Source organism: Numida meleagris, chromosome 7 (assembly GCF_002078875.1).
Source record: "Numida meleagris isolate 19003 breed g44 Domestic line chromosome 7, NumMel1.0, whole genome shotgun sequence".
Taxonomy (NCBI): domain Eukaryota; kingdom Metazoa; phylum Chordata; class Aves; order Galliformes; family Numididae; genus Numida; species Numida meleagris.
The window spans coordinates 2,289,449-2,314,502 of NC_034415.1; the positions used below are offsets into that span (position 1 = coordinate 2,289,449).

The window sequence follows — 25,054 nt, forward strand, 5'->3', positions numbered from 1 at the left end:
CATCTTCCTGTATATTGGCATGTTTTTAAAGTTTCTGCTTTATTACCAGAACACATACTTCTACTGCCTGCTCTTACAATGAGTAACTGGATCATTAAAGTTGAACAGAAGTGGGAAAAATACATTAGTCTGTCCTACCAAAACAATGACATACAAAAATACAAAAAAAAAAGAGCAGTGTACATCATTTACAGATACCCTACCGATCCCTATTAATTCATTGTGTGCGCAAACAAGGTTCACTCGAAATTACAGAAATTCCTTAAAAAAAAAAAAAAACACTACCTGTCAGCAAGAGCTGACAGGAGCTCACAAAAGCTGGGGTCATAAATAGAAACTCTTCCTTATTCTTAGGTCTTTTAGATATTTTCATATTGCTTCAGAGTAATTTTATATAAAAGCACAGTTTATAATTAATTGTGAACATATCTAGTGTAGTATTTTTGATACAATTTTTGACAAATGATAGGAAAAAGATTTTTTTATGTACTTTCTGTCATTACTGTCTAGAACACTCACCTATAATTAAATACTGGAAACAGTAAACTGACCGCAAGACAGGCAGCAACTACTGTAGCATATCTGTAATAAGAAAAGTTTGAAAAAATATAATAGAAGCACTGTTATTTTTACACTATACTTAATATCTGTATGCTTTATTTTTATTAGGCTACTGCACAGCAGGGGAGCTTTCAAGATAGTAGACAAGATTTTAATGCAATGGCCTTCAAAGCATAAAGTTCAGTCATGAAACAATTTAATACCGTAGTACTACTGAAATAAAAGGGGGTGCAAGTCAGACCATTTTGCTTAGAAATATAACAGGTTCATTTTAAAGAAAACAAACATGTAATGCCATAATTTTAAATAAATAGTGCCAAATATCACCATCAACAACATATGAAAAATAGAATGGTGTTTCTATAACAGGAAACATTTTATAAAATGCATAGCACAGCACATATGGAATTATTACAACAGACATTATCATTTTCATACGTTACTAGGTGCTTTTACTTATGGGATAGATTCTAGAACCTCAGTTATGCAAGTAGTTCCATTAACCCATAGAGGCTACTCAAATACAAACTTTGGTACCCAAGTCATCTGTACCACTCATTCTACAGATTTTGAAGTAGAAACAACTACTACTTTTACTCAGCACAGAATTTAATCAGCAATACAAAAAAACCACCCACACCAATGAATTACACATCTGCTAACTTGTAACTCGTTATTTCTTTACTCCAAGTATCCTTCCAGAAAAGAAAAAACCTAATATTGGTTTCTTTTAGGAAAAGTAATAATAGTTGATGCATTAGATGCACATAGCCCAATTATGTTGGCTTTTTTTCAGTGATGTTTAATAGTCTAGTCCATTTCAGGGAACAATGATTTGAGTACTTGTGCATATTAGAAACTAATAGCAGCAATCAAACAAGTACCGTGCTGCCTTTTCCAATAAAAGCCATTTCACTCCGGCATCTGAACTAGAATGTAACCATCATTTGTTTAAAATACAGTTATCAGATAACACGTGAATGCAAATACAGAGGTTGTTAAACACAAACCAAGGTTTCTCAAGCACTTCCTTCCTATACCTTGTTCCACTGGAGTCCTACAAGACTAGATCAAGTAAACACGGCAGCAAGAAGGAAAATTAAGGACTTGTCCTACAAAGTCTGAAAATTAAAACAAAACAACAGAAAAACAATGTACTAAGATGAAGATCTGGCACAGACTGTTTAAAAGCCCCTGCATTTTGCTAGATAGAATTTCCATGGTGTTTCTAATTTAAAAAAGAAAAACAGAGACAAAAAAAACACACCTACCCAAAACACAACTGATTTGACTTGATATTTCCCACATTTGGACTTTTATTCTTTGAGCATTGCATCTAATAAAAAGCTGCACGGAGAAGAAAAGAAACAACAAAAGAGTGCAGGGAGCTGACCGCATACAGAACCTACACGTGGATGTATATATTGCTGATTTTCTCTAAACTAACTTCTTTTTACCCATATAATGAAAAGATTTAACTGACAGTAACAGCTTCTTAGCAATCTCACTGGTAAGAATTCTGTTTTGATAGTTCTGTGTGTTCTCTAAAGAAGTTCCATCCTGATATTCAAGAAATTTGAGTCCTATCTCCATTTTTAAATACCCTTTTTCCCTTAACAATGAAAACATTATTAAGCATACCAGAGAGGTCTTAAGATTTAACCAGAATATTGTGAATTTCCTTTTTAATAATAAAGTATCTGTAAGACATTTTGCATCAACACTTGTTTCGAAAATGAAAGTGGCAACTTTCTCTTAAACATAAATGCACAAATATACTTTTGCTAAATATAAAGATACTTCTTAGGATACAATACACAAAATCTGATATTCGTGAAGAATACATTTTGTGCTTTAGTACACAATCTTTTCCAAAAGATTTTGGTATTTTAAAAGCATCTTGAAATATAGTATTATAAGGTCAAATTATTTTAAATACAAAAATCTACAAATAGTGACATTTACAGAAACAGTCAGAAATTTGTAACTTAAAGATAACATCTTTTAATCAGATCTTCTCATACGTGCTAGCCCCAAAAGAACCCCATTCGCTACAAGAAGCATCTGCATGGTTTTAACACTCAGCTATGCAGACTCACATTGCCCCGGGGCAGTGCTGCACAAGGCTATTGAAAATGATCAAACTGCAGAATCAACACCTTAAATTTTCCCATAAAACCACCGACAAATGTTTTATGTGCATTATGACAGAATAGCAAAATGAAAAGGGACATTAAAGTAATTTCAGTGTAAGGCTTTTTTCCACTATTTTCCCATCACATTTGGCAAGCACAGAACTAATCGTGTCATCTGTCTACTCACGTGCTGAGAACTGCAAACTATAATTTGGTATAAAATACAATAACCTTCTATAATAATTATACCCCTTTTAAAACTAAGATTAAAATAAACATAACTGTGCTGATTCCTACTTCCTATAAATTACTAAAAAGGTGTGAGATTCAGACATTTTGCTTCTACATAAGCTTAACATCTGTATCCTGTGCAAAAGTGCAACTGTGTTTTAAAACTGAGGCCCAACTGAACACATTTTGTTAGTAAAGAAAATATACTTGAATTCAAAACATGGAAAACAGTGGTTCTCAGTATCTTTTAAAGTTATGCTTTACATACTTAAATCCGCTAAAACTGCAAGTTGGTAAAAAGTAAAAAAATAAAAATAAACAGAAAACATTGAAGTTTGTATATAAATGAGTTTACAAAGCACAACAGTAAGCTTCAAATAATTACATTTCTGCAAAACAAGGAGGTGGGATGATTTATTTAAAATACTTGAATATTTCTGATCTTCAGGATCTGATGTCTGTTTAGCTGCTCGCAGTGTGTGCATGCATACGTTTCGCTACATCATAGACATAGGTTATGTCTGGTCGCTTCTCCGGATCCGGGTTGATGCACATATTAACTAATTGTCGCAGCTAGGAGAGGAAAATAACATGTAAGAAAGCCAACAATCCTGCCAAGTAGTATTTGTGCATTCTCAAATTCAAACTGAAAAGACTGGCAACAATTAGCCCAGCACAGCAACTCTGCATAAACACACGCTCAGCACTCTCTCTCTCTCTCTCTCTCTCTCTCTCTCTTTCCACGTGTACTGCACACAGTTTTATGTAAGCACATATGCAACACTCACACGATTTTTTTTTACACTCTATACTATCACCAGAAAAAATGGTAAGCAGAAAAAGTAACGAGGAGACCTAAGTTCTAATCCGTCCTACACAAAACTTCAAACGTGCGTGTAACTTCATTATACGTCATTTAAATGGCAACTCCTATCAAACCCACTGAGGACTTCTAAAAATAAAAGCTCTACCTTTGACTTAGTAAAATTCTCAACTCAAAAATGGACGTTGGGAAAGTAGTCTGGGGAAGCATCACATTATGTTGGCCTTGGAAACATGATTCTGGAGTAAATAACCTTTGGTCTACATCCTAGTTTTTATTTGTAGGGTTAGGTCATTATTTTTCCTTTACAGAAAGAAACAAATAATTCACAAATATGTTCGCAGAAGCATTCTTAGGTGTGATTACTGAGAAAACCTAGTTCCTGCAACTAACACAGAGTGACCTCATCACCACGATTATTCAAAGGCAACACAGACAGCATATTCAAATGTGCCATCAGAGAGTTCTCTTCCTGCTTTGTATAACAAGATCAAGAACGATTTTAAATTCTAATTATACTCTTAGTTTTTCAGAAGATGAATTTCAATGCACTAGAGTAGGATGTCCAGAAGTTGAAGAAACAAACATTATACATAAAACTATTTATAATTTTGTTTGCACAAATTGTAAATGGTACACATTATACAGGTTTCCTCCACATTTAATAATACAGAAACTGTCACTAAAAAATTCTGCTTCCTTACTAAAGAGAAATTAATACTTAAATATGAGGTGATGAATTCTGAAGACAGCGATCAGATTGCTGGATCTGACCATCAATCAAAAAGGGAAACATAAAAGCAAAATGATGAGCAACAGACCTGCTGTTTGAATCTCAAATACATTAAGTTTATCTAATGGATTTTTAAAAGCTACCACATTCCTTCTGGCAGGCAATAAATAAAAATATCATACCACAGACAGGAAAAACTATGAGTCCGTAGAAACACCCAATTATTTCAAGAACAGAATGCTGGAAATTATGAACTACCATAAGAAATAACTACCAGAATGTAATAGAAAAGGTAAAATAAGCTCCCGTAGAAGCAGCAGCTGGGACATGGAGTAACTAATAGACACGGCGTGTTAGCAGAGAGCAACAGCTTGCTGTGCAACAGCTTATACAGCCTGCACGGCAAAGAGGAAACACTTAGGAACATCCCAAAACCCCAATCCTGAAATTACAACCAAATATGTAAACATTTTATAAAGAGAATACAAATGGAATTTATCTGGGGAATACAACATCGAATCTTGTACATATACATCTGTCTTTATCTGCGAAGAGTTCCATCTGTTCAGTAGAACTGAGTAAATAAAGTCTTAGTAAAAGATCTTGAAGGATTGACACCTATAAAGCTATCATTGAAGGAAAAACAGAGGATTCTTTCTCTTTCTATGAGTAAATTTGCTGTAGGTAGAACAGCAAATAGTAGATCTTCTAATAAATTTACCTGTGAAAAGCTTGAGAAGCTGTCTTTAGCTCCACCAGTCTACTTCATGTTTTTCAAATGCTGGCCTGTGGTAACTGATTTTGTTTTCTAAACTGAACTTTTCCATTAAAAAAAATAAATCCAATAAACAATTTGAGTTTGAAATTAAGTCATTAAACAGAACGCCTTCCTTTAGAGTTGCTTTGTTACTTCTGTTACAGTATATTACAGTTCAGAGCTTCAAAGATGGCCATAGAGATTCAATGGTTACAAAGACACTTTAGCAAAATGGCATCACTACCTTAGGTAAGACTTTCTCACCCTACTCATCCTTCTAACTACACCCAGAAAAACCCATCCATCCACACGATGTCTTGGCTGTCCGCAACTTATTCAGTTATTTACTAACCCTAACCAAAACGATTACGTAGCCACTACTACCCAGATGAGAGAAAAGGTTTACAAGAATATGTTAATAATAAGGGACAATCATGAATCAGTTTATTTAGAAATTTTTGTCTCAACACAGTGCAAGAGATGAACTCAGTCAGTGGTAACGATTCTTTGCAATTATCACAGTAAAATAAACCCTAGTCATCAACACCTTTTGGCTATGAGACTTACTACTTAAATGCTGGTGGTTGCTAGCACTGCTAAATCTCTTTCTCCCCCAAAATTTCAGTTGTAAACCAAGAGAGCTGAGCAGAATGAAAATAGTTTATGTACGGAGACAGTCCTCAACTGAAAATGGGTCCATGCTGGCTGCTAATACTTCACCATAGTATTACTTCTTAACCACCTACACGGGTGTCTATTTGAATGAACCTGAGATCCACTTGTCAGCCCCTGAAGTATTAATAAAATTCTCATGAAGCAGAAGAGCCTGACAGTACCACAGGAAGAGGCACTGGGGTTCTCAAGTCAGACTACTGCTAGAAACAAAGTAATGTTTTTTATTATTATCTGGCACAGACTGGCCAACCGGCAGAACAGACTTACGACTGAGCTGGAGGGACCTTCAGTTGCATCCCCAAGCTGCAAACTTCTTCGGCTGCTTACTGTTCTTAACCTCCTCTGTGCACTTAGCACAATGACTGTGTTTAGCCTGGAGCTTAGCCTGACACCGGAGCAGTGGGATACACTTTCTTTAACTTTAGCAGGTTTTTCAGCCATGAAATAAACAATTATCGCGCAAGTCAGGAGAAGGGGAGGGGGGAATACTAAGGACTGTGACAGGCAAGAACTTGGCACTGTCAGCCAACCGAAAAACTTTTCGTATAGGAAATTTTGGATGATTGAAATAATAATAACAAACTCACAAACCTTACTCTGAATAGGAGACCTTCCTGAAACTCAGTGTTGGAAGGAATGCTGGCAACCCACACTGCAATTCTAGACCTTCTGGCGCATTCAGCCTTCACATCTGGGCAGGGGACTGGCTATGGACTTGTGAGGGAATACACCCCAGAGGGAAGGCTGAAAGACTTCACCTACCACAAAAGCAATGTGATGCTAATATTGGCTGACAGGATTTTTATGAGTATTGACGGGGGGTAGCAAGGGAGCCCCAGCTTCCAAATCCCTCAAGTAAAACATTTTTCTGTAAATACTGAGTACTTACCCTGAACACCAGGGTTTCTTAAGGAATATTCAAGAACTGAGATACCTGAAGTTGTTAAAGATTTCAAAATCTTGCATTGTGACTCTTACTGCTCAACAAAGTTTGTGAAAACACAACTTAGACTACTAGGATTTCTAATCAAAGATTTAAAAATATATATATCCATCCATTCATCCTGGGGTGCATCTTTTTGTCACATTGTTTTCTGATGACATGAATGTGACACATTACAGAAAGTCTTACAGGGAGTTTAACATTTAGAGAAACTCGTTAAAATTTACTTATGTTTCTCCAAAAAAGCAATCGCCTTGCACTTTGTTATGAAAGTACTTACACTCCTACATCACAGGATGCAGCGATGAATGCTCAAATGAAATTATTCTTTCAGAAAATCCTTCGCTATAGAATACGTGTATTTGCGTGTTCAGAAACCCCTGAACTTTACTGCTCAGAATGTGCTCCGAACATGGTTAAAGAGTAGATAGCTAACTTTCCAATACTGATCATTCAGGAGACAAAAATAGGCAACGTTTGTTTGTTCCTGTTTTTTACAGTTTGTACCTGTACAGCATTTTTCAAACAAGATTTTGGTTTTTTTTTAAATTCTACTTTGGTGCAGTAACTAACAAACGCACATAGGCATTTTTTGTATACACCGTAGATAATGCAAGTTTTCACACGGGAACAAAAGAAGTGCTCTCAGTGCAATCTTGACAGTTCTGTTGATTACTTCTTTTAAGTTACTATTTCCACGTCTGTGACAGCTCTGAATCTCTCACTGTATTTTAAAGTAACTGGTGTATTTTATAACTACCTGGCTCACCCAAAGCGTAGAAGTAAATGTACACTTCCAAATGAAGAAAATGTAACTTGTGCTTGGCATCTGCTTCCGACACTGGAAACTACGCAGAGGTAAGCAAAAGGTGGAACATCTTTCCCTGTCCCAACTCTAAGACCTTCTATCTGGGCCAGGCTTTGATATTTGCCCCTTGGCTGGGAATCCGCATATCCAACTTCACACTTAGCTGCAGCGAAGTAGCCCCGCAGGCAGGCCAACTTCAACGAACCACTAGTGGTATCATCATTAAAATCCTGCTGAAGGTCACCATGGAAACCGCCTGCTGAGGCTTCACTGCTGCACTCGGCATCTCCTAATCAGCTACCATGTGAAATGCAAATGCAGACAGTCTGAAAATTAGTCAAGAAGAATAGAGGATGAGGATGCAGATATGTGAAATATTCATGCGCTTCATGGAAAAAGGAAGACAGCATGAATGACACAACAAAGAACGGCCCCTGACATTCTTGCTATCATTTTGCATTATTGTTCACACCCTACTGTATTTCTAGGCCTCCAGTTCTCGAGTTGGAGATATGAACTGCCATATCTATAGCCTACAATAAATAGTAATTAAGAACGGTCAAGGAAAAATGACTAATTGGTAAACCCACAAAGAGTTTTATTGCATAAATTACACAATAGATCAAAATTCTGTCCTTTGCAAAGTCACGGAATTATCCTTTTAAGTCTAGTTTTTGCCTCCATGAAGAGGAAAAATTGTCACTGTAAATACAACAAAACAAAACACTGGGCAGTTATCTTTTATTAACTGTCCAATCACTGTCTTTGAATGCAAAAAATTCAAGGTTAAGAATTACAATCCCTATTCTATAAATGAAAATGCAAAAAACCCTATGTTTATTAAAGGTATTTCAGTGATGGTCTTTATTTGTGTTTTCCAAGTAATCTTTAATTCATGTAGGCTGAATTCAATTAGAATTGGTTACTAATACGCATCCTTTGCTTTACAGCTTCTATCAGTTCACCCCATTCTTTTTCAAAGCGGGAAAGTTATTTCAAAACTAGCATTTTAGATCATTAACAAGCAAGCATTTATTTTTTTTTATCCTGTTACTTTAAGAAAAATATTTAGTTTCTTTTCATTTTATAGCTCAAAAAAAAAAGGAAGTATGCCCCTTGCATTAATGACAGTAAAGAACAGCTATATACCAACTTAAAACATACCCCACTGTGATGTGCAATTATATTATGTCTTTCCACATTTCTCTGAAATTTACTGTTTGTGTCCACCCTTTCTTGTAAAAGAACTGCCATTCAGTTGTATCAAACAGTACTTGGTAGTTGTATAATGCAGATAAATGGGAACTAAACAATTCATTTTTACTAGTGAGCTACATTATAATCTATTTTAATGCAGGCCTCTAGAGAAACAAGGGTAGTGCACTAATTTATTGTGAAGCGTAAACTTGTATAGTTGTGCTTTTAGGAAAGCATAATACATAGTTAAGACTCAATCCCACTATGACATGTAGTACATATCATTGCGTATTCTGGGAAAGCTTTTGTCATACTTGCAAAGAAGCTCAATGAAATTAATAAGATAACAGGATGAAGTTTCCATCTTTAATCGCCCCAAAATTTTAAACCGTATCAGGAAAATGTTTTGACAGAAACACTTGAGCAAGTTCAACTAGAAAACACAGCCATCATCTGCAAATAACACAAAACTACACAAGTGCATTACTTCACTGGAAGCGTGCCAGCACTAAAATGAGGATCTAGCCTATGAAAAGGAAAATTACTTACTTCTTCTGAATAGTGATCTGAAGGGAGAGGTGGATAGTCACACTGCTCTATCTTCTTGCACAGCGAGTACAAGTTCATTTTATCACCATAAAAGGGACTCTGCAGTGCAGCCATCTGTTTAAGGAAAATGTACAGTTTTCTTTTGTGTGTTTAAGTACACTTTTTTTGCCATAAAACCTCCAGCTCTAGCAAATCAAAAGCAAATTTTAACTACTTGTGATTCCCTGTCACAGTGCTAAAATCAGAAGTTCCTTAACTATCAGCATAACGGGTTTGTGTAGTTATTGTGTGCTGTACCTGTCACAATCCTTATACTGCAATGCTTCATTGTATACTGTAACAATTATATCAGTACAGTACGTGGAAAATTTGGGTACTTTCAGCTACCGCTGTGAGTTAGGACAGTCTCTGCACCACAGAAGGGGGACAAAAAATCCCACAAAGTAATTTTCCTCTCAAGAGCTTTTGGAAGAAAGCTTATCATTTATTTGAAAACACCATCGGATCTAAGCAATACTGTCTGATAAAAACTCTGGCTAACAGTAGCAGATTTTGTAGTTCGACTTGGATAAAGTGGTGCAGGGTTTTGGTGTTGTTTTGTGTGGTGTTTTTTTTTTTTTTTTTAATTAAAAGAGGTAACAAAGGTTAGAGAAACACACCCTCATAATTCAACCTGCTATTCCACATTATTTCCAAAATTAATATGGCCTCCCAAAACATCATCAGAAGTGCAGAACTGACATCCGTAACTATAACTTACAATGGCAATAGAAGAATGCAGGAACAGCTACTGGAGAACACTTACATAAACAGCCATCTTCTAGGCAGTATTAGTAAGCCTAGGCTTGACTTCCAGACAATGTTAAAACTTGACGTTTAAGGTGAAAACAAATGCAATGGCTAGCAGGATTACAAATTTTAAAATTCATTTAAAATCTCTCCATTCTGTTCAAAGCCTTCCAAGTCTTTGAACCGCAGCAGCACGAACGCTGCTTTGAGTGCAGCGCTGCCCCAAAGTCAGTCACCCTTTTCTACATGTGCTAATAAGTTTGATTTTGGAAGGACAATGTGTACATTCCCCAGACAGGCAGAGTGTGTGTGAAACACGCTAGTCCATGCTGTGCTACTCAGTGAGCTTCAGCAGGGACAGGACAAGCTGAAAATGGCTCTCATCTGTCTTCTGGTCTTCCAGATATCAGCTTAACTCTTTCGTGTCTAAGCATCAACATTGCTGGGAAAAACATATGAAAAAAATTTCCCCAATTCTCTTACATTCACTTAATACCTGGTTAAAAAAAAAAAATCTCTCAAGTATTTAGTACTTTTTCATATAAACTTCAAGTAAGAATAAATCATTTTAAAGCTTCCCAAATGGATACAATGCTACAGTTCAATTCTACACTCCTCCCAAACATTCCATAACCGCATTACCAAAACGCTGTTAATTTTGGGATTTGCATGCTATTGTCTCTTACCTTAAAAAGAATGTTAAAAATGCAAGCTAAAGACCAAAAAAAAAAAAGAAAAGAAAGAAAAGAAAAAAGAAAAGAAAAATCAACTGCAAGGTCTGTACGCATGCAGAAATTCTAAATAAATGCACAGATACTCATTTTTGTACTCTAGGTGTTCATTAAAAAGTACTTTTGTTTGAATGCTGCAGTGTTAAAAAAATTTCTGAATGTCCCCTAAGGAGTTAAAACAGGAATACTATATTTTCATGCATCTCCTGCTTTGACAGATGAAAAATGTCAACTGTCCTGTTTTTATTTTCAAGCTTTTGCACTATTCATCTGGTTCATTAGTGCATCTCGCTGCTGCCCCTGACAGCTGCTCGCCCTCTCCTCCCAGCAGCTGAATTTTTCAGGCTAATTTGATCCTCCACACTGAGACGATCGCTAGAATGATTGACTTGCTCCCTGACCTCCAGGGTCTGACTTCCCTGATTAGTATTCTGGGGGTGTCTGAGGGACGAAAGCCCACTGTCTGTCTTCAGGGCTGGTGGCAGCTCTCTCTCCTCTCTTTTTTTTTTTCCTCCCTTTTTTTTTTTTTTTTTGAACTGTAAGCCACCAACCTACAACCCTGTAAGGATGCAATTGCTACGCTGAACAATAAAAGGAAATGTGTAAAACCTACTTTTCCATGTAAAGGTCCATGTAGCAAAAGCACAGCATCTTGATTTTAATTAGTAAAGTCTACTTTGTTGCATATCAATTAAAACTCCAGTGGAAGTGTTTTTGAGGCTTCAGAACTACCAGGGGCTCTAAAATTCAGTCTACAATATACTTTTTAATGTTCCCATAGTTAGCATTGAATAACGTACTATTATGTAGGTTAGAAATAATGCTTTTAAAAGAAAAAATATACGTTATAGCAAATTAGTCTAAACTCAAATGAAAACATAACTGAAAAAAGTTTATCAGCAATTAAGCATTTATTGAGAGGTGATAAACATGCCACAGCTTTACTCCAATTAGCTAGAGAAAATCCAGAGCACATCGCCAAATAAAATCAATAGAATAGAACACGTTAAAATGCAAGCAGTAGACATAACATGCATTGCAAAAAGATAACCAGCACAAAACCACACCGATAATAAATATCCTATGTATTAGGCCATGCGTGACTGAAGAACCTTAAGCATCTTCTTCCAAATAATCAAAAAAAAGTTAAGCACATATTGAGTTTAGTATACTTGAATTTCAAAATTACACCTCAATGATAAACACCAAAACAAAATAAATAAAATCTGGTGTACTGTATAATTAACTAAACGGGATAAATGTGTCCCAAAAAAGAAAAAAATCATATTAAAAATCTGTAGGTTTAGACATTGCCACATACTACAGTTATGCAATACATATCAACCGTAAGAACCCTAACTGTTTCACTCTAAAAGAAAAAAAGTACCATACCAACTTAAATATCATCCTGATAAAACATCAAAAAATAAAAAGAGAAAGGTATTTTGAAATGTTGAGGTAGTAAATAGAACTAGGATAAGGATATTTAGCCATTTTTAAATTATTCTCTAGAACAAAGAAAAATTTCATTTTTACAGAGGTTTTTAACACAGTCTATCCAGAATCAAACAAGCAATCTGGGAAAAATAAAAAGAAACTTTAGAAAATGACTACTGACTCTGTCCAGCAATTTCATAAAATTTCATAAAATGTAGAAGAAAATAATAACCTTAAAACATGCTTATTTTATCTAATTAATTCGTTGAGGTTTTTGCTTGTTTCCAGATTTAAAAAATATCCTCAGTAAAACAAATGAGGGGAAAAACTAGCAATACTAAAAAAATCTTCATTCACCTTTGTGCTACCTTTAGTCTTCTATTTGTGCAAGTGTGCAAACCGGAACGTTAAAATGGCACTTGCCACCACCAGTACCAGTGAACCTGAAGGAGTTTTGCATCTGTTCAGGATTTAAACTCACAAATATTTGAGCAAGGGTCACACTTAACTCTTCCACATTGTCCCGAAGATTCACAGGCAACAGCTACACATGGATCTGTAAACTCTTCAGGACTCCAATATGGCTACTCGCCCTTTTAATATTTACAGCAACATGTAATAGCCCTTTTAATATTTACTGATATGAAATAAACTAGTACTACGGGACACAATTCACCTAGTAGTAACACACTACCTTAATAGGATGACAATGCTTCTTCTACAAAATCCTAGTAAAAACGGAGGTGTGGAGTATGTGTTAAGCTAAGCTGAATCACTGAGGAAAACCTCACAGAAGAGGGAGGGAGTTCAGAATTTAAGTTTTTACCTGAAACTTTAAAGATTTTACTGCCTGTACTCTGATGGAAAGAATTCTTTCCAGCATCCTTCAACACAAGTGTTTAGCCTTTTGATCAACAAACGATACGCTAGAACTTTGAAGATGTAGTTGCCTTAGAAGCCTACCTGTTCTTCATGCCTTTCTTTGCCTCTATTTGAATTTGTCCCATATATTTATTTTCTCAGAATGTAATGAATATAATGCTATTTATAATTATTGGAGTGCCACCTACCAACCTCAACTGTATTAATAGAGGAATTACCCCGTACTTGTACTTTAGCCATGTGGGAAAAAGTAGTAGACAAAGTACTTATTTTTGCACAGCCTAAATTAACTCAAAAGTTAATCCAAGTTAGCAGAGATAACTACAGCAGTCTATGTGATTTTTCATTTCTTTACTTAGGTTTCCAACAATTTTTAAGAAATTGTGGATTAGATTTCAAAAGCATTAGTTGCATAGTCAAGTCAATCCTACTATTATTCAAAGCATTATTACCAAGATCATAAAATCCACACAGGCCACTGAAAGCATCTAGAAGAATTTTTCCATCTGCTTGTCATTATTCACTTCTTAACCCTTCAGTTATGTCCAGTCTTCCAACAAATGGTTGTAAAATCTTTGTAGCAAGCCCAGTAAAAGGACAGTCTCTAGTAACACGCAAATCAAGTCTTTCATATGTAGGAGTTACCTTAAGAATTCTCATTGCTAAGTCAGGTATCTAATAGCTGACAAACATCTTTTCTACAGTGCTACATACTTTCCTCAGCACCAAGAATATAGACATAGATCCTATAACAGTACTCAGTATACTGGGGAAGGGCACGGGGGGGGAATGGTGTTATTAGGTTTGTTCTATTATCAATATTACCTCATACAGCAGACAGCCCAGAGACCAGATGTCAGATTTGAAGTTGTAACCATTTTCATGTATTCTCTCTGGAGACATATAATAAGGTGTACCAACTGCAATAAATAAACAAGTATTTTTAAATCAAAATTTGTTATTTAACAGTAAATAGTTTTCCTGAAAAACATTTTTTTTTAAATATCTTCCACAGTTTTCATTTTCCTACACGTGCAATTTCAATTCATACTTACAACTCTCCAGTTTGGTGGGAATACCCGTGAATTAGATTCATATTTCATCCAGCAGAGCTTTATTTTCACTACAGATATCTAATTATCAGAGTTGTTCAGTTGCAGAATACTTCCAAGATTTACTTTTAAAGAAGCACGAAAGGTTTCCAGAGTGAGGATTTTCTCCCAAAAAGATCCACACCACACACACCTCCCTGCCTCGCTCCCCTCTAACCCGTTGGCACTGGCTGGAAATGAGAGCAGCTAGAAATTCTCGTCCATGGGCTTAGATTTTTTTTTTTTTTCCTTTTGAGAAAATATAAATCAGAAAAGGCTGCTTTTGAAACCAATAAGCACAGTTCAGTTTGAATATCTGAAACTGAGCCTTGAAATCGAGATCTCCAGCTTCCCAAAAAGGAAGGCTGGAAAACCTGGGGGGCCAGCAGAAGCTGAGGGGCTGAGAAGCGACTTGGCCACCTGCCACAGAAGCAGGCTCTGCAAGGCATTTCTATCTCCTGAACCCGCGGCTGCCCTGGCATAATCCTGCCTCAGAGCTGCGGGCTCCGGGGGCACCCAGCCTGCTCTTGAAAAGCAGCATTTCCTCAGACTGTCTCAGAACGCACTAACGTTAGATGCTGCAGGACGGCTCTCCTCCTGATTTTAATCAGACCCCACCCAGCTGTGCCACAAGTTAGTTGATAAATGCTGAGAAATGTTTCAGCTCTCAAAAAAAAAAAAAAAATATGAGCTATGGGTTCCTACATGACAGATCAATACAAAAATAATTTTTAAAAAGTTGTTGTGAAAACCAATCTGGGTGGCAGCTTTCATGCACCATCTCTAAACATTCTCCCTATATCCCTTATAATATTTCCGTAAGCATCAAATCTTGATGATGAAATCAGCACAATTTGACCTTTTTTCCAAATTAACCACCTAGCAATGCAGCCAGTGATTAACATCAACACTCTTACTGCAACCTACAAAAACAAACGCTATAACCTCACACTGTTTTATTTAACACACGTTCTCAAATCTCTTCACATTCCTGAATTAGCCTCATCTAGCCAGAATTTAACTCTACGTGAATGAGATGTAATGAATCTGTAATTCCAAACCTGAATGAACTGACCAGAGTTTTAATCAGATTAATTATTTTATTCTAATCATTTCCTAAAGATCATGGTTTCAACAACGTGCCCTGTCATTTATAAAGGCTGACATCTCAAAGCATACTACACTTTCTCAGGGGAAACACAATTGAAATCTAAAAAGCAAACAAATAAGCAAGAAGAACTTTCTCCAGCTCAGCCTGGGAAACGCAGGGCCATCTTCCCACAGGCCCGGCCACTGCTGCTGGAAACCTGCAACTCCAACTGACACCCCTCGCAGCACACTGGTGAAAGAGCCACTGAGAACTGATGCTGTGGCAGAAAGGCAGGGACAGAGCTCACGCACCGCACTGCAGTGCGGAATTGGCCCCGTAAACCTTTATGGGGAGAGGCTGTCAGTCTCAGGAGAGCAGGGGTGCCACAGCCCCGAGTGCAGGGAGGCCAAGCTAAAGAGCTGCTGGCTGAGACCGAGGAACATCAAGAGCTTAAAACAAGAAAGAGTGGGAACGGCAACTCAAACTGAGGGAGCGCTGCAAAACCATCCACTCTCGTGGGATTATGGCATTTATCCACAGGGGAACAGCCTAGAGAGATGGTCTTCTCCCCATGACAGAACAGCCATTGCGATGGGTGGAATGCAACACTATAATAGCTGTAGAGCATCTAGAAGCAAAACAAAGCACTCTGCTATTCCAAGATAACAACAATGGGATCTTAATAGATGTTTAATGACAGCTACCTTTAAACTGGAAACTGTAATTAAATCTCACTTGGCTTCGTACAGCTTTCACAGTTTTGTGGTCCATACTGTACCTCTCCCTTGAAACCTTGCTTTTCCTCCCCCAGGGACTTGTAAGCTTGGGCACCTTTGAAAATTTTTAGCTGTATTCTGCATCTATTAATTAATGCATGGTTTAGCGTATTCAGACACTTTCCTGGCAGAATTCCTCTAATAGAAATCAAATGTAACAGTAATCTGGTTCTTAACTGGTTACAGAAGCAGCGCCTTCCTTGCACTGAGCCATCAGCCAGGAACTGGCAGTGAGTAATGTGCCAGAAAGAGGCTTCACACAATCCACAGGGGGCAGCTGAAAACACAGAGGTTTGAAGGTTCAGAGCTTACCAAAAGCAAAGGTAATTTTAACCAGTAGCTCTGGGAAGCCTGCTGATACATTAGGGGTCTGATCTGACTGTGAAAGATTGATGATAGTGAAAAGGCAGAACAAATGCTATCATTTTACAGCGTTTAGCCTAGTGTAACACCTTAACTGCAACACAACCTGAAGCCCCCAATGACCAACAAGTGAAAGGAATAGCAATCGCAGTTATGTAGTCACTGAAACCACAAAAACAACCTGAAGATCTAGACATCATTACTACTTGTGAACTGTTTTCAAGAGAACATGGCACAAAAGATTCGTTACTCAGACAGTCAGGAATTACTGAAGGCATTACAACACATCGCAACAGCGAGCAATCTCAGTACAAAGTGCAAGCAACTGCTTCATTCATTTCATTACATGCTATTTTTCTTCCCTCGATCATGGTTTCTTTTTTTCCTGTTAAGTGAAATACAATATCACAATACAGTAAAGACATGCAATTTTCTTTACTGATCTGAAGAAACAAGCGGGATCACAGACAAAAAAAAAGACTTAACAAATTAAGGTGTTGGTGCTTCTAAAGAAAGCAATTTCTAATTTTAATACTCTGTTTACTGCATTTCCGCATCTCAAGTAAACCACAGCTTTTAAAGGTAATCTTGAAAATGGCCAGATAAACTGCTTCCTCAGACCCTGCAGCTGCTCTGCAGCTCCCTGCCCTTAAAGATGCTGCAAAACTCAAGAAACGTTTCTTGATGTAAGCTGTTATCGAGATGGGGAACAGAAATAATGCAAACAGCAGTTATGAAGGAGAAGGAAGTCGGATATGAGTGATCAGAGACAAATAAACATTTATGAAAAAGGGAATTACGACAAACAGTCCATCTTATTGCTTGCATAAATGCTTCACGCTAACAGCTGAGCTAGAGGAGAGCGTGTTCACTTGAAAAGTGAACGCATTGCGGAGGTGAAGCAAATACAGCTGACTCCAAGTACTATCAAACTTTTTTACCTGGGAGAAAAATCTGTCTGATACACTTTAATACTATTTATACAAAGCAATGTTGTTGGGGCGCAGTTTTCCCAACACAATGTAATAGTTGATTCAGAAGGTGTTCAGTAGACTAGCTTTAATATCCTTAATAATGAAATTCTGCTCATTGGAGTACATATCTGAGTTCAGGAAGGGGGCTGAAAACCACCAGAGTTACTGCAGTGATTTGATAGAACTGCAAAACAAGACTTCAGTTAAATGAATAAAAAAGCCTAATTTAAGTAATCAAAACATAAGGTTTATGAAAAACTTCATGCCCTGGAAATCGCAGGTATTTCATAATACAAAGTTCAACACAACACACAAGTGCTTAACAAGATAAACAGTGGATGCTGAATTATAGACTAACTAGGCTAGAAAAGCTGCAGTTACTGAACAGTGAGGGTAAACAAACAATGGAACAATTTTGATGACAAAAATTCTCATTAACTACAGGCTTTTTTTTTTTTTTTTAAATAAATGTAGCTGTAGTAGGTTTCTAAGCGTTAAGCTCTTTTTCAACCACAGATATGAAGTCTAAAATAGTACACTAATCCAAAGCAGTTTTGCAACCTAGCCTATATTATGCAAATAATCCAACTGTACAAATCTATCTAGAATTATTGGATTGCTTTATAATGTAGCACTGCAACATCACAATAATTCCTCTGCAGCTTTCATGTTACAGTAGGAGACCTCAGGTTTTTGTACACAAAGGCTGTTTTAATTCAGCTTCTTTGAAGAATGTGAGGCTTCAGCTGGAGATGTCCCCTGCTAGCACTCCTGCACAATGATGGTGCAAGTGGTCAGAACAGTTTGGCTGAGAATATGAAATCGAGCTTCACAGCTGAATGGTGCTGCGTAACACCACCTCAGTACTGGCTCTGACCCCTTTGCTGATTTAAAGATCCTTATATACAAGGAAAGGGAGAGTATTCACAAGTATTTTTACAAGGCAGTCGGTTTGTTGTTTTCTTTTATTCCCAAAATCTTGCTTGAGTTTACAATGAAATTTTTCATAACATACGAGGGCTGCTCCAAAAGTAATGCCTGCTTGTTTATTATATTGGCCCACAATGTCAGAAGCGGATGTTGGTGGTATGGCAGGAGAGGTCGGACCTTCCCGCCAATATCCCGTTACACGCTGTTGCTGTGTGACAGGCAGGAGCAGAGGGGCAGTCTGGCAAAATGGTGTCTGACATGAAAGTGTGTATGAAAAAAAAAGCGTCACTGAATTTCCTGTGTGGCAAAAATGGCACCCACTGGCATTCACTGACAATTGCTGAACATTTCTGGAGACCAAACAGGGGATGGGAGCACAGTGAGGCAGTAAGTGGAGAGTTTCAGCAGTAGGACAGCTATAAATAGGAGGAATTACTTTCAGAGTGACCTACGTAGTTCTGTGCTAGTGACACACTACTATAAAAATGACAAGTTGCCAACCCACTGAAGAATCACCAGAATGCAATACAAATGATGATTTGTTCTCAAAAATGTTAAGAGGATTACACAGCTGTTCCTCTGCCCTGCAAGAAGGTATTCACATCATGGCAGCAGTGACAGCATACTGTGCAGTCACCTAACACAATCGCACTGGAAAACTTTTTTTTTTCTTTCCCCCCCTAAGGTGAACCACTGAAACACGGGCTATCAATTTTTAGATGCCCTGAACAATTAACAAAATTATAAGCCCACATTTTTTCAAGTAATTCCATGAACTGGTCTCAGGACTGCCATTTCGAAGAGCATAAGGCCTGGCATTCAGCCACAAAAGAAAAAAACAACAAAAACCCACAACCATGGAGATCGTGATAAGAGCATTTCTTACTGTATGTTTCTTTCTTACTTGGATTCTCTTCCTGACGCTACTTTCCAATGTAGCATTTTCTGAAGCTAAGTAATCTGTCCAGCTCATATCAAATTGACAACACTAAATGTCTTCATTTCCTTTCCATTTTCATAGGATTTGTTATTGTTGTTGTCAATAAGGTGTGTACAAGCCATAACAGAACATTATACTGTTTTCATAGGCTGTACACAAAGAGTTAAGAACATTAACAGACATTGCCCAGTTCAGGTTTTATTTTTAACTCATTTGAATCAAATAGATCACCAGCAAGTATTTGAATTAACCCAGTACTATTCATAATTAGCAGTTAGAAGATGTAGCTAATGAAAATTTTAGTACATTTCTTTATTTCTGCAAGCCTGAATCTAGTTTGCTACTGAAATTTTTATAAAGCCTGTAAACAAGTATAAAGCGCTACACATGTTTGTAATTCACTATTTTCTGTGCACCAAAGGTTTATGGAATCATAAAAAGATGCAGCTTTGAAAGACAATTCAGGAAAAGCAGCATCAGAAACTGCATGAGAAATTAATTTGAAAGAACAGTCTCTGCAAAAGACTAATAAATCAGAGTGTGACTGCATCCATTGTAACCCAAGTAAGTAGCTAAACAAAACCTTTCTTCTAGCCTGAATTCTTACACTGGGTCATAATTAGGGGGAAAATGGGAAAAGAGATGGGGAAGGGAGGGGAACACAACAGTCCCTCTACCAAGACACAGCATTCAACATTAGAAACAATGGCTTTTGTTGTTGTTAGCTCCTTTCTCCCGCCTCCCTCCCTCTATGAATGCTTCCTGTATTTTTAAGAGATGAGTTTTAACACACTTGGGTGGTTTTAGATTGTTTTTAACAACCTGTCTTCACCCTGCTTTGCAACCATTCCCCTGCAACAGGCCAAAATAACCCAAGGTTGAAGCAGAAGTTTCCTCTTTAACTTCCTGACTTCTGCCTCAGAACAAGTCTAGCACTCCTACCTCACTGACTTCTACCTTCCTCAGGTGCTCCTATCTCAGTTAGGATTTACAGGTGCCTGCAAATGCAATACAGGAGCAGTTCCCTCTTCATGTCACTCATTAATGACCATGTTTCATCAACAGGCAATAGAAGGAGCCAAACTATGACTAATAAGAATTACTGCCAGAGATAGACACCAACCTGTCCAAGCAGCACAAACAGCAGCACCACTTTCTCCATCATGCACTGTGCCACAAATTCATATAAAATCTTCAGGGTTACATCTGAACTTTTATGTGAAACCCAAGCATGTTTCCAGTTTAGGCTCAATGCTGCTTCTCTGCCTCTTTACCTCTTCTCTAATTAACACAAGATTACACATCTGTGTCACAGTTTCACCTCAGTCCTATTCAGACCTTGTTTAGACTACAGTAATATCAGAACGCACCACATAAAGAGAAAAACTGGAAGGCACAAAGGCATGCCCAAAGACTTTCTGAGAGACAGGGAAGTAGGAAATACATTTTTTTTTTCCTTTATAAAATAGTTGCTGTGGTTGTTAACATAAGCATCACCCACAACTGAGATGTGCTACAAACATGGTGAACTTCGATCCTCTTTTTTTCCATGTTGTATTGATAACTTGGACTAGCTGAATAATATTATACTAAGTGGTGAGGATAAAAATGGTACATTTTAATTCAAGAAATGCAACATCGCATAGTGTAATTAGAACCATCAGCATCTGAGCAAACAATTCTTTGTGGGTCCTCTCATGGACTTAAGACAGAGACTGTAATTATTACCTAATGTTTATGAAAGCCAAGTATGGTTATCTTCCTTACCTTGGATATTTTTGTTTCACTAAAGTGCATAAGCACCTCCATTTGTTAAAAATTCTCACTGAGCTGTATCTGATTTGATTTTACCTATCTGTACTCCACTACTGATAAGGTCCTCTGTCTGCCTCAGTGCCCTTTAAAACAAACTGGAAATAATTTCAGGTGTTACGACCCACAGTCCTGCTCTTCCTGGGTCTGGAAGTTCATTTCACACCCTTTGCAGTTAGTGACCAAGTTTGAATTCAGCAACCACTAAGCAGCCATTTCAGGGACAAGATTCTGCCACTTGTCCATTCACTGCATTAAATTTGAAGTATCTGCCAGATTTTTTTTTTCCCTCTGAAATCATTCCAGATTCCAAATGCCCTCATGCATTACTCAAAAGATGCAACTTCAATTAAAATTGTGTTTGGAAAGTATACAAGGTTTTTTTTGTCTGTTTGTGTGTGTGTGTGTGTGTGTGTGTGTGTGTGTGTGTGTGTGTGCGCGCACGCGCACGTTAACAAAGAATAAATTTGGCATTTCAGAAACTTTCTGGATATCTATAAAAATTATATTTCTCCCTTTTAAAAAAAATCTTTACAGTTCATAAAGCTCAATTCAGCTCTCTCCTCAACTTATTTAGCATAAATTGAGAAACTCTATCTTAAAATATTTTTAAGAATTATCATAATAAAAATAATAACATATAGCACCTGTCAAAATTAGAATAGTAGTCCTTCCACACGTCAATCTTAAGTTTGTAAGGATAAGAAGGAATAAAGTAAGAAGTCATTATGCACTAGACCTTTTTACAAGCTGATCAGTAAATATTCAATCAATTTCTACAGCCATTTGGAAGCTGATACTATATACCTATATATCAAATTTATACATATATATGTTTTAGGTTAGCAGGCACTCCTCTTTCAGATTTTTCCAATCACATCATCAACATGCCTTCAGTGCTATCCATACAATATACAAGCATAAGCAATTACTACATTCTTTGCATCACAGATTCAAGTTCACTCAAATTGAAAAAGCACGTCAGTATTACTGATTTTATTTTCTGCTAACATCTCTAGAAAACACTACTGAAATGGACTTGTTTGGAGGCAGGAATGTACATTAAATGATTCAAAGAAGAAAATATACAAATAACTTTTTGCCTGAAAGTGACAGTGGCTCAGTGTTACAGCTTTCCTGTATTTAACATGTCTCTGACCATTCCAGTTTTTTTTTTTTAGATAGCATTAGCTGCATCTAACACCTTTTTTGCCTCCCCTCAAATGAATGGCCACAGTATTTTCACTATGTAAAAATCCACCTTCCCTTCACCTGCCCCTCAGAAAAGCTTACCTAAAGAATGAGCAGCTGTGGTTTTGGAACTGAAAAATCGGCCAAGACCGAGGTCTCCAAGCTTTACTACTCCCGTAGCTGTAATGAACACATTAGCTGGCTTTATGTCTGAAATAAATAAATAGAAATAATATTTTAAAACGATGAAGTTGCATAGAAAGCTACAGATCTATCAGTAAAAAGCTGAAAGATATTTTTAATTATGGACAACACTATCAATGTTTGACAGTGCTGTTCAGAAAAGTGAATCTCTTATTGCAAATTTCACAGTAACCATTTTAATTGTCCAAACAGCACTCAAGCTAAACATTCAAGAAAATGAAAAATATTAAAAATGAAAACAAAGCATAATATGACCCACCTGATAACCACCAAAACATATACAGGAAAGTTCATTACTACTTTATGTAAACTCTATACAATGAATTCCATTAGAACCAGAAAACCTCTCAATATGCTTAAAATAACAGATGAAAATGTTTCCATTAACAGTAAATTGCATTTTTCATCACTTTCGCCAATCAGATTATCTGCAGTGGCAAGATGTTATTTAATTGAATTGGGGAACTGACTGATTCTCCTTAACAGCCAGCATTAAAAATAAATAAATAAATAAAAATATGTACTCCGGAGAATGTTTATTTGAACTCTTCAATGGAATCAGGCTAATCAAGTAGAAACAAAGAAAAATAATGATGTATACCCCAGATAGTTATTTTTCACAAGTAATATTCTGCTTAAGTTTTAATCTAATCCTCTAGAGATGAGAGCAAAGATTTTTATATTATGATTTTTTCACCGAATGCCTAACCTGTCAGTCTTCTAAATAAGCTGACCTCATACTTGTTTGGCAAGCGTCCCCAGCTCTTACTGAGCTTATAGGCACAACACACTGTGGCTCAAATCTTAAAAGGAAATCATGGAAGTGTGAGGAGATTGCAGTTTGCATAAGATATAGGTATGGTTAAAGTGACTGTTAATAACCCTCCAAATGCCAGCACTCCCACGTTAGTAACGTTGTGAAGTTACAAGCTTTAGAAAGGAAGATAGAGGAAACGTTCTTTAATTCCCTAACCTAGTTTTCAGGACTTCGGACCATCATTGGCACAACAGGTCAATACAGACCTCTTACAACTCAATACAAACACCAGCTCAATTTAAAAACCCTTGTCATTGGTTTTGGTGTGTAACCATAACGGATTTGCAAGAAAATTTGGAGATACTATTTCAGTTTAAGGAATTTAAACTCTTGAATTTTGAGCCAAAATAAACTGAAATATACTATTTCAGTCACAAAAGCATTAGAGAAAGATAACTGTATTTTATAGAAAGAATCTACAGTTTTACATCCCCCTTCGTATAATTTGCACGTGCAGATACCGACACAAATGCATAGGGAAGAACAGAAGAATCACAAGGAAAAGTCATATAGGGAGGGGGTTACTGTGGATCTAAGTTTATCTTGCTGAAAGGTACAGCAACATTGGCTGCAAGTGACACAACTCAGCAGAGACAGAGGGACTTGGCTTTTAGGCAGCTATTTGCATCCCAGGAGAAGGAAGCCACCAAGCAGAGACACGTAATTTCACCTCAAGTCCATATACAACTTGTAAGTCACAGACAGAAGGACTTCCAAGGCTAAGAAAAAACTGCACATCTGAGAAACAGCTATACTACAATCTGTTTTCTTTGACTCAGAGTTATAAAGCAAAATGATGACAACATACGGAGGAGACAGCCATACAGAGACTTACAATGGGTAAAAGAGATTAAGTACCTGACAGGGATAGTTGGCAACTACAGGGGCTGCTGGGACACACTACTTGACACAGAGTGCGGAAAGAGCAGAGAGGAGCAGAGAAGGGGGGAAAATGCTCATGCCTGCACGTAATCCAGCAGGTAAGAGAGAAAGGCCAATACATCACTGGAAGGATGCACGGCAGGAGGTAAGTACTTGTGGAAGAAAAAAAGGTGGAAAAGGTGAAAAAAAAGGATGAATAGCTGTTTGAGAATGCAGGTAAGTATACTTAGGAGGCAATGGGCAAACAGAGGAGAAGAGGACAGAAAACAAGAGCCAAAAAAATGAACTGAGCAAGAGAAAAGGCAGCAGCCGCAGGGTTTCCATTAGTTGCAGAACTAGCACCAATTTCGAACGCTGAGTATCACAAGCTGCTGCTGCAAACAAATGCCTACCACAGCCAAGTGAATGAACGACTTCTGTCACACTTGGCTGTTCCTTACAAAACATAACAAAAACATACATTGTGTCAGCTGCTGAAAACGATTCCATTGTGATTTTATTCGGTGTAATTTGCATTGAACCAGCTTAATTCCCCACGCTGTAAAAGGTTTAGTAAAGACAAATCTTTGATCCTGTATTACCTCTATGCATAACGCGACGAGAATGCATATGTTCCAATGCACTGCAAAGCTGAACAAAGTACTTCCAAACTGTTCTTTCAGGAATCAACCTCTTCTGTTTCTTAAAATGCTTAAAGAAAAAATGATAGCGAATAAATAGCAAAATTTAAGAC

The 25,054-nt window shown here is 37.1% G+C and overlaps 1 protein-coding gene across 3 annotated transcripts in view; it reads right to left on the minus strand.

The window, feature by feature from the left end:
• Nucleotides 624-25,054, minus strand: part of NEK7 (NIMA related kinase 7) — a 64,173-nt gene continuing 39,742 nt past the window's right edge. For 2 of the 3 annotated variants that reach the window (XM_021405150.1, XM_021405151.1), the window contains exons 6-10: nt 24,903-25,011; nt 22,521-22,628; nt 14,077-14,171; nt 9,413-9,526; nt 624-3,500 (exon numbers count right to left, since the gene is read on the minus strand). In XM_021405150.1, coding sequence (XP_021260825.1) covers nt 3,390-3,500; nt 9,413-9,526; nt 14,077-14,171; nt 22,521-22,628; nt 24,903-25,011 — 537 coding nt within the window. In that variant the 3' untranslated portion in view covers nt 624-3,389. The remainder of the gene's footprint in view (nt 3,501-9,412; nt 9,527-14,076; nt 14,172-22,520; nt 22,629-24,902; nt 25,012-25,054) is intronic. The other variant, XM_021405152.1, reaches the window with a different exon arrangement.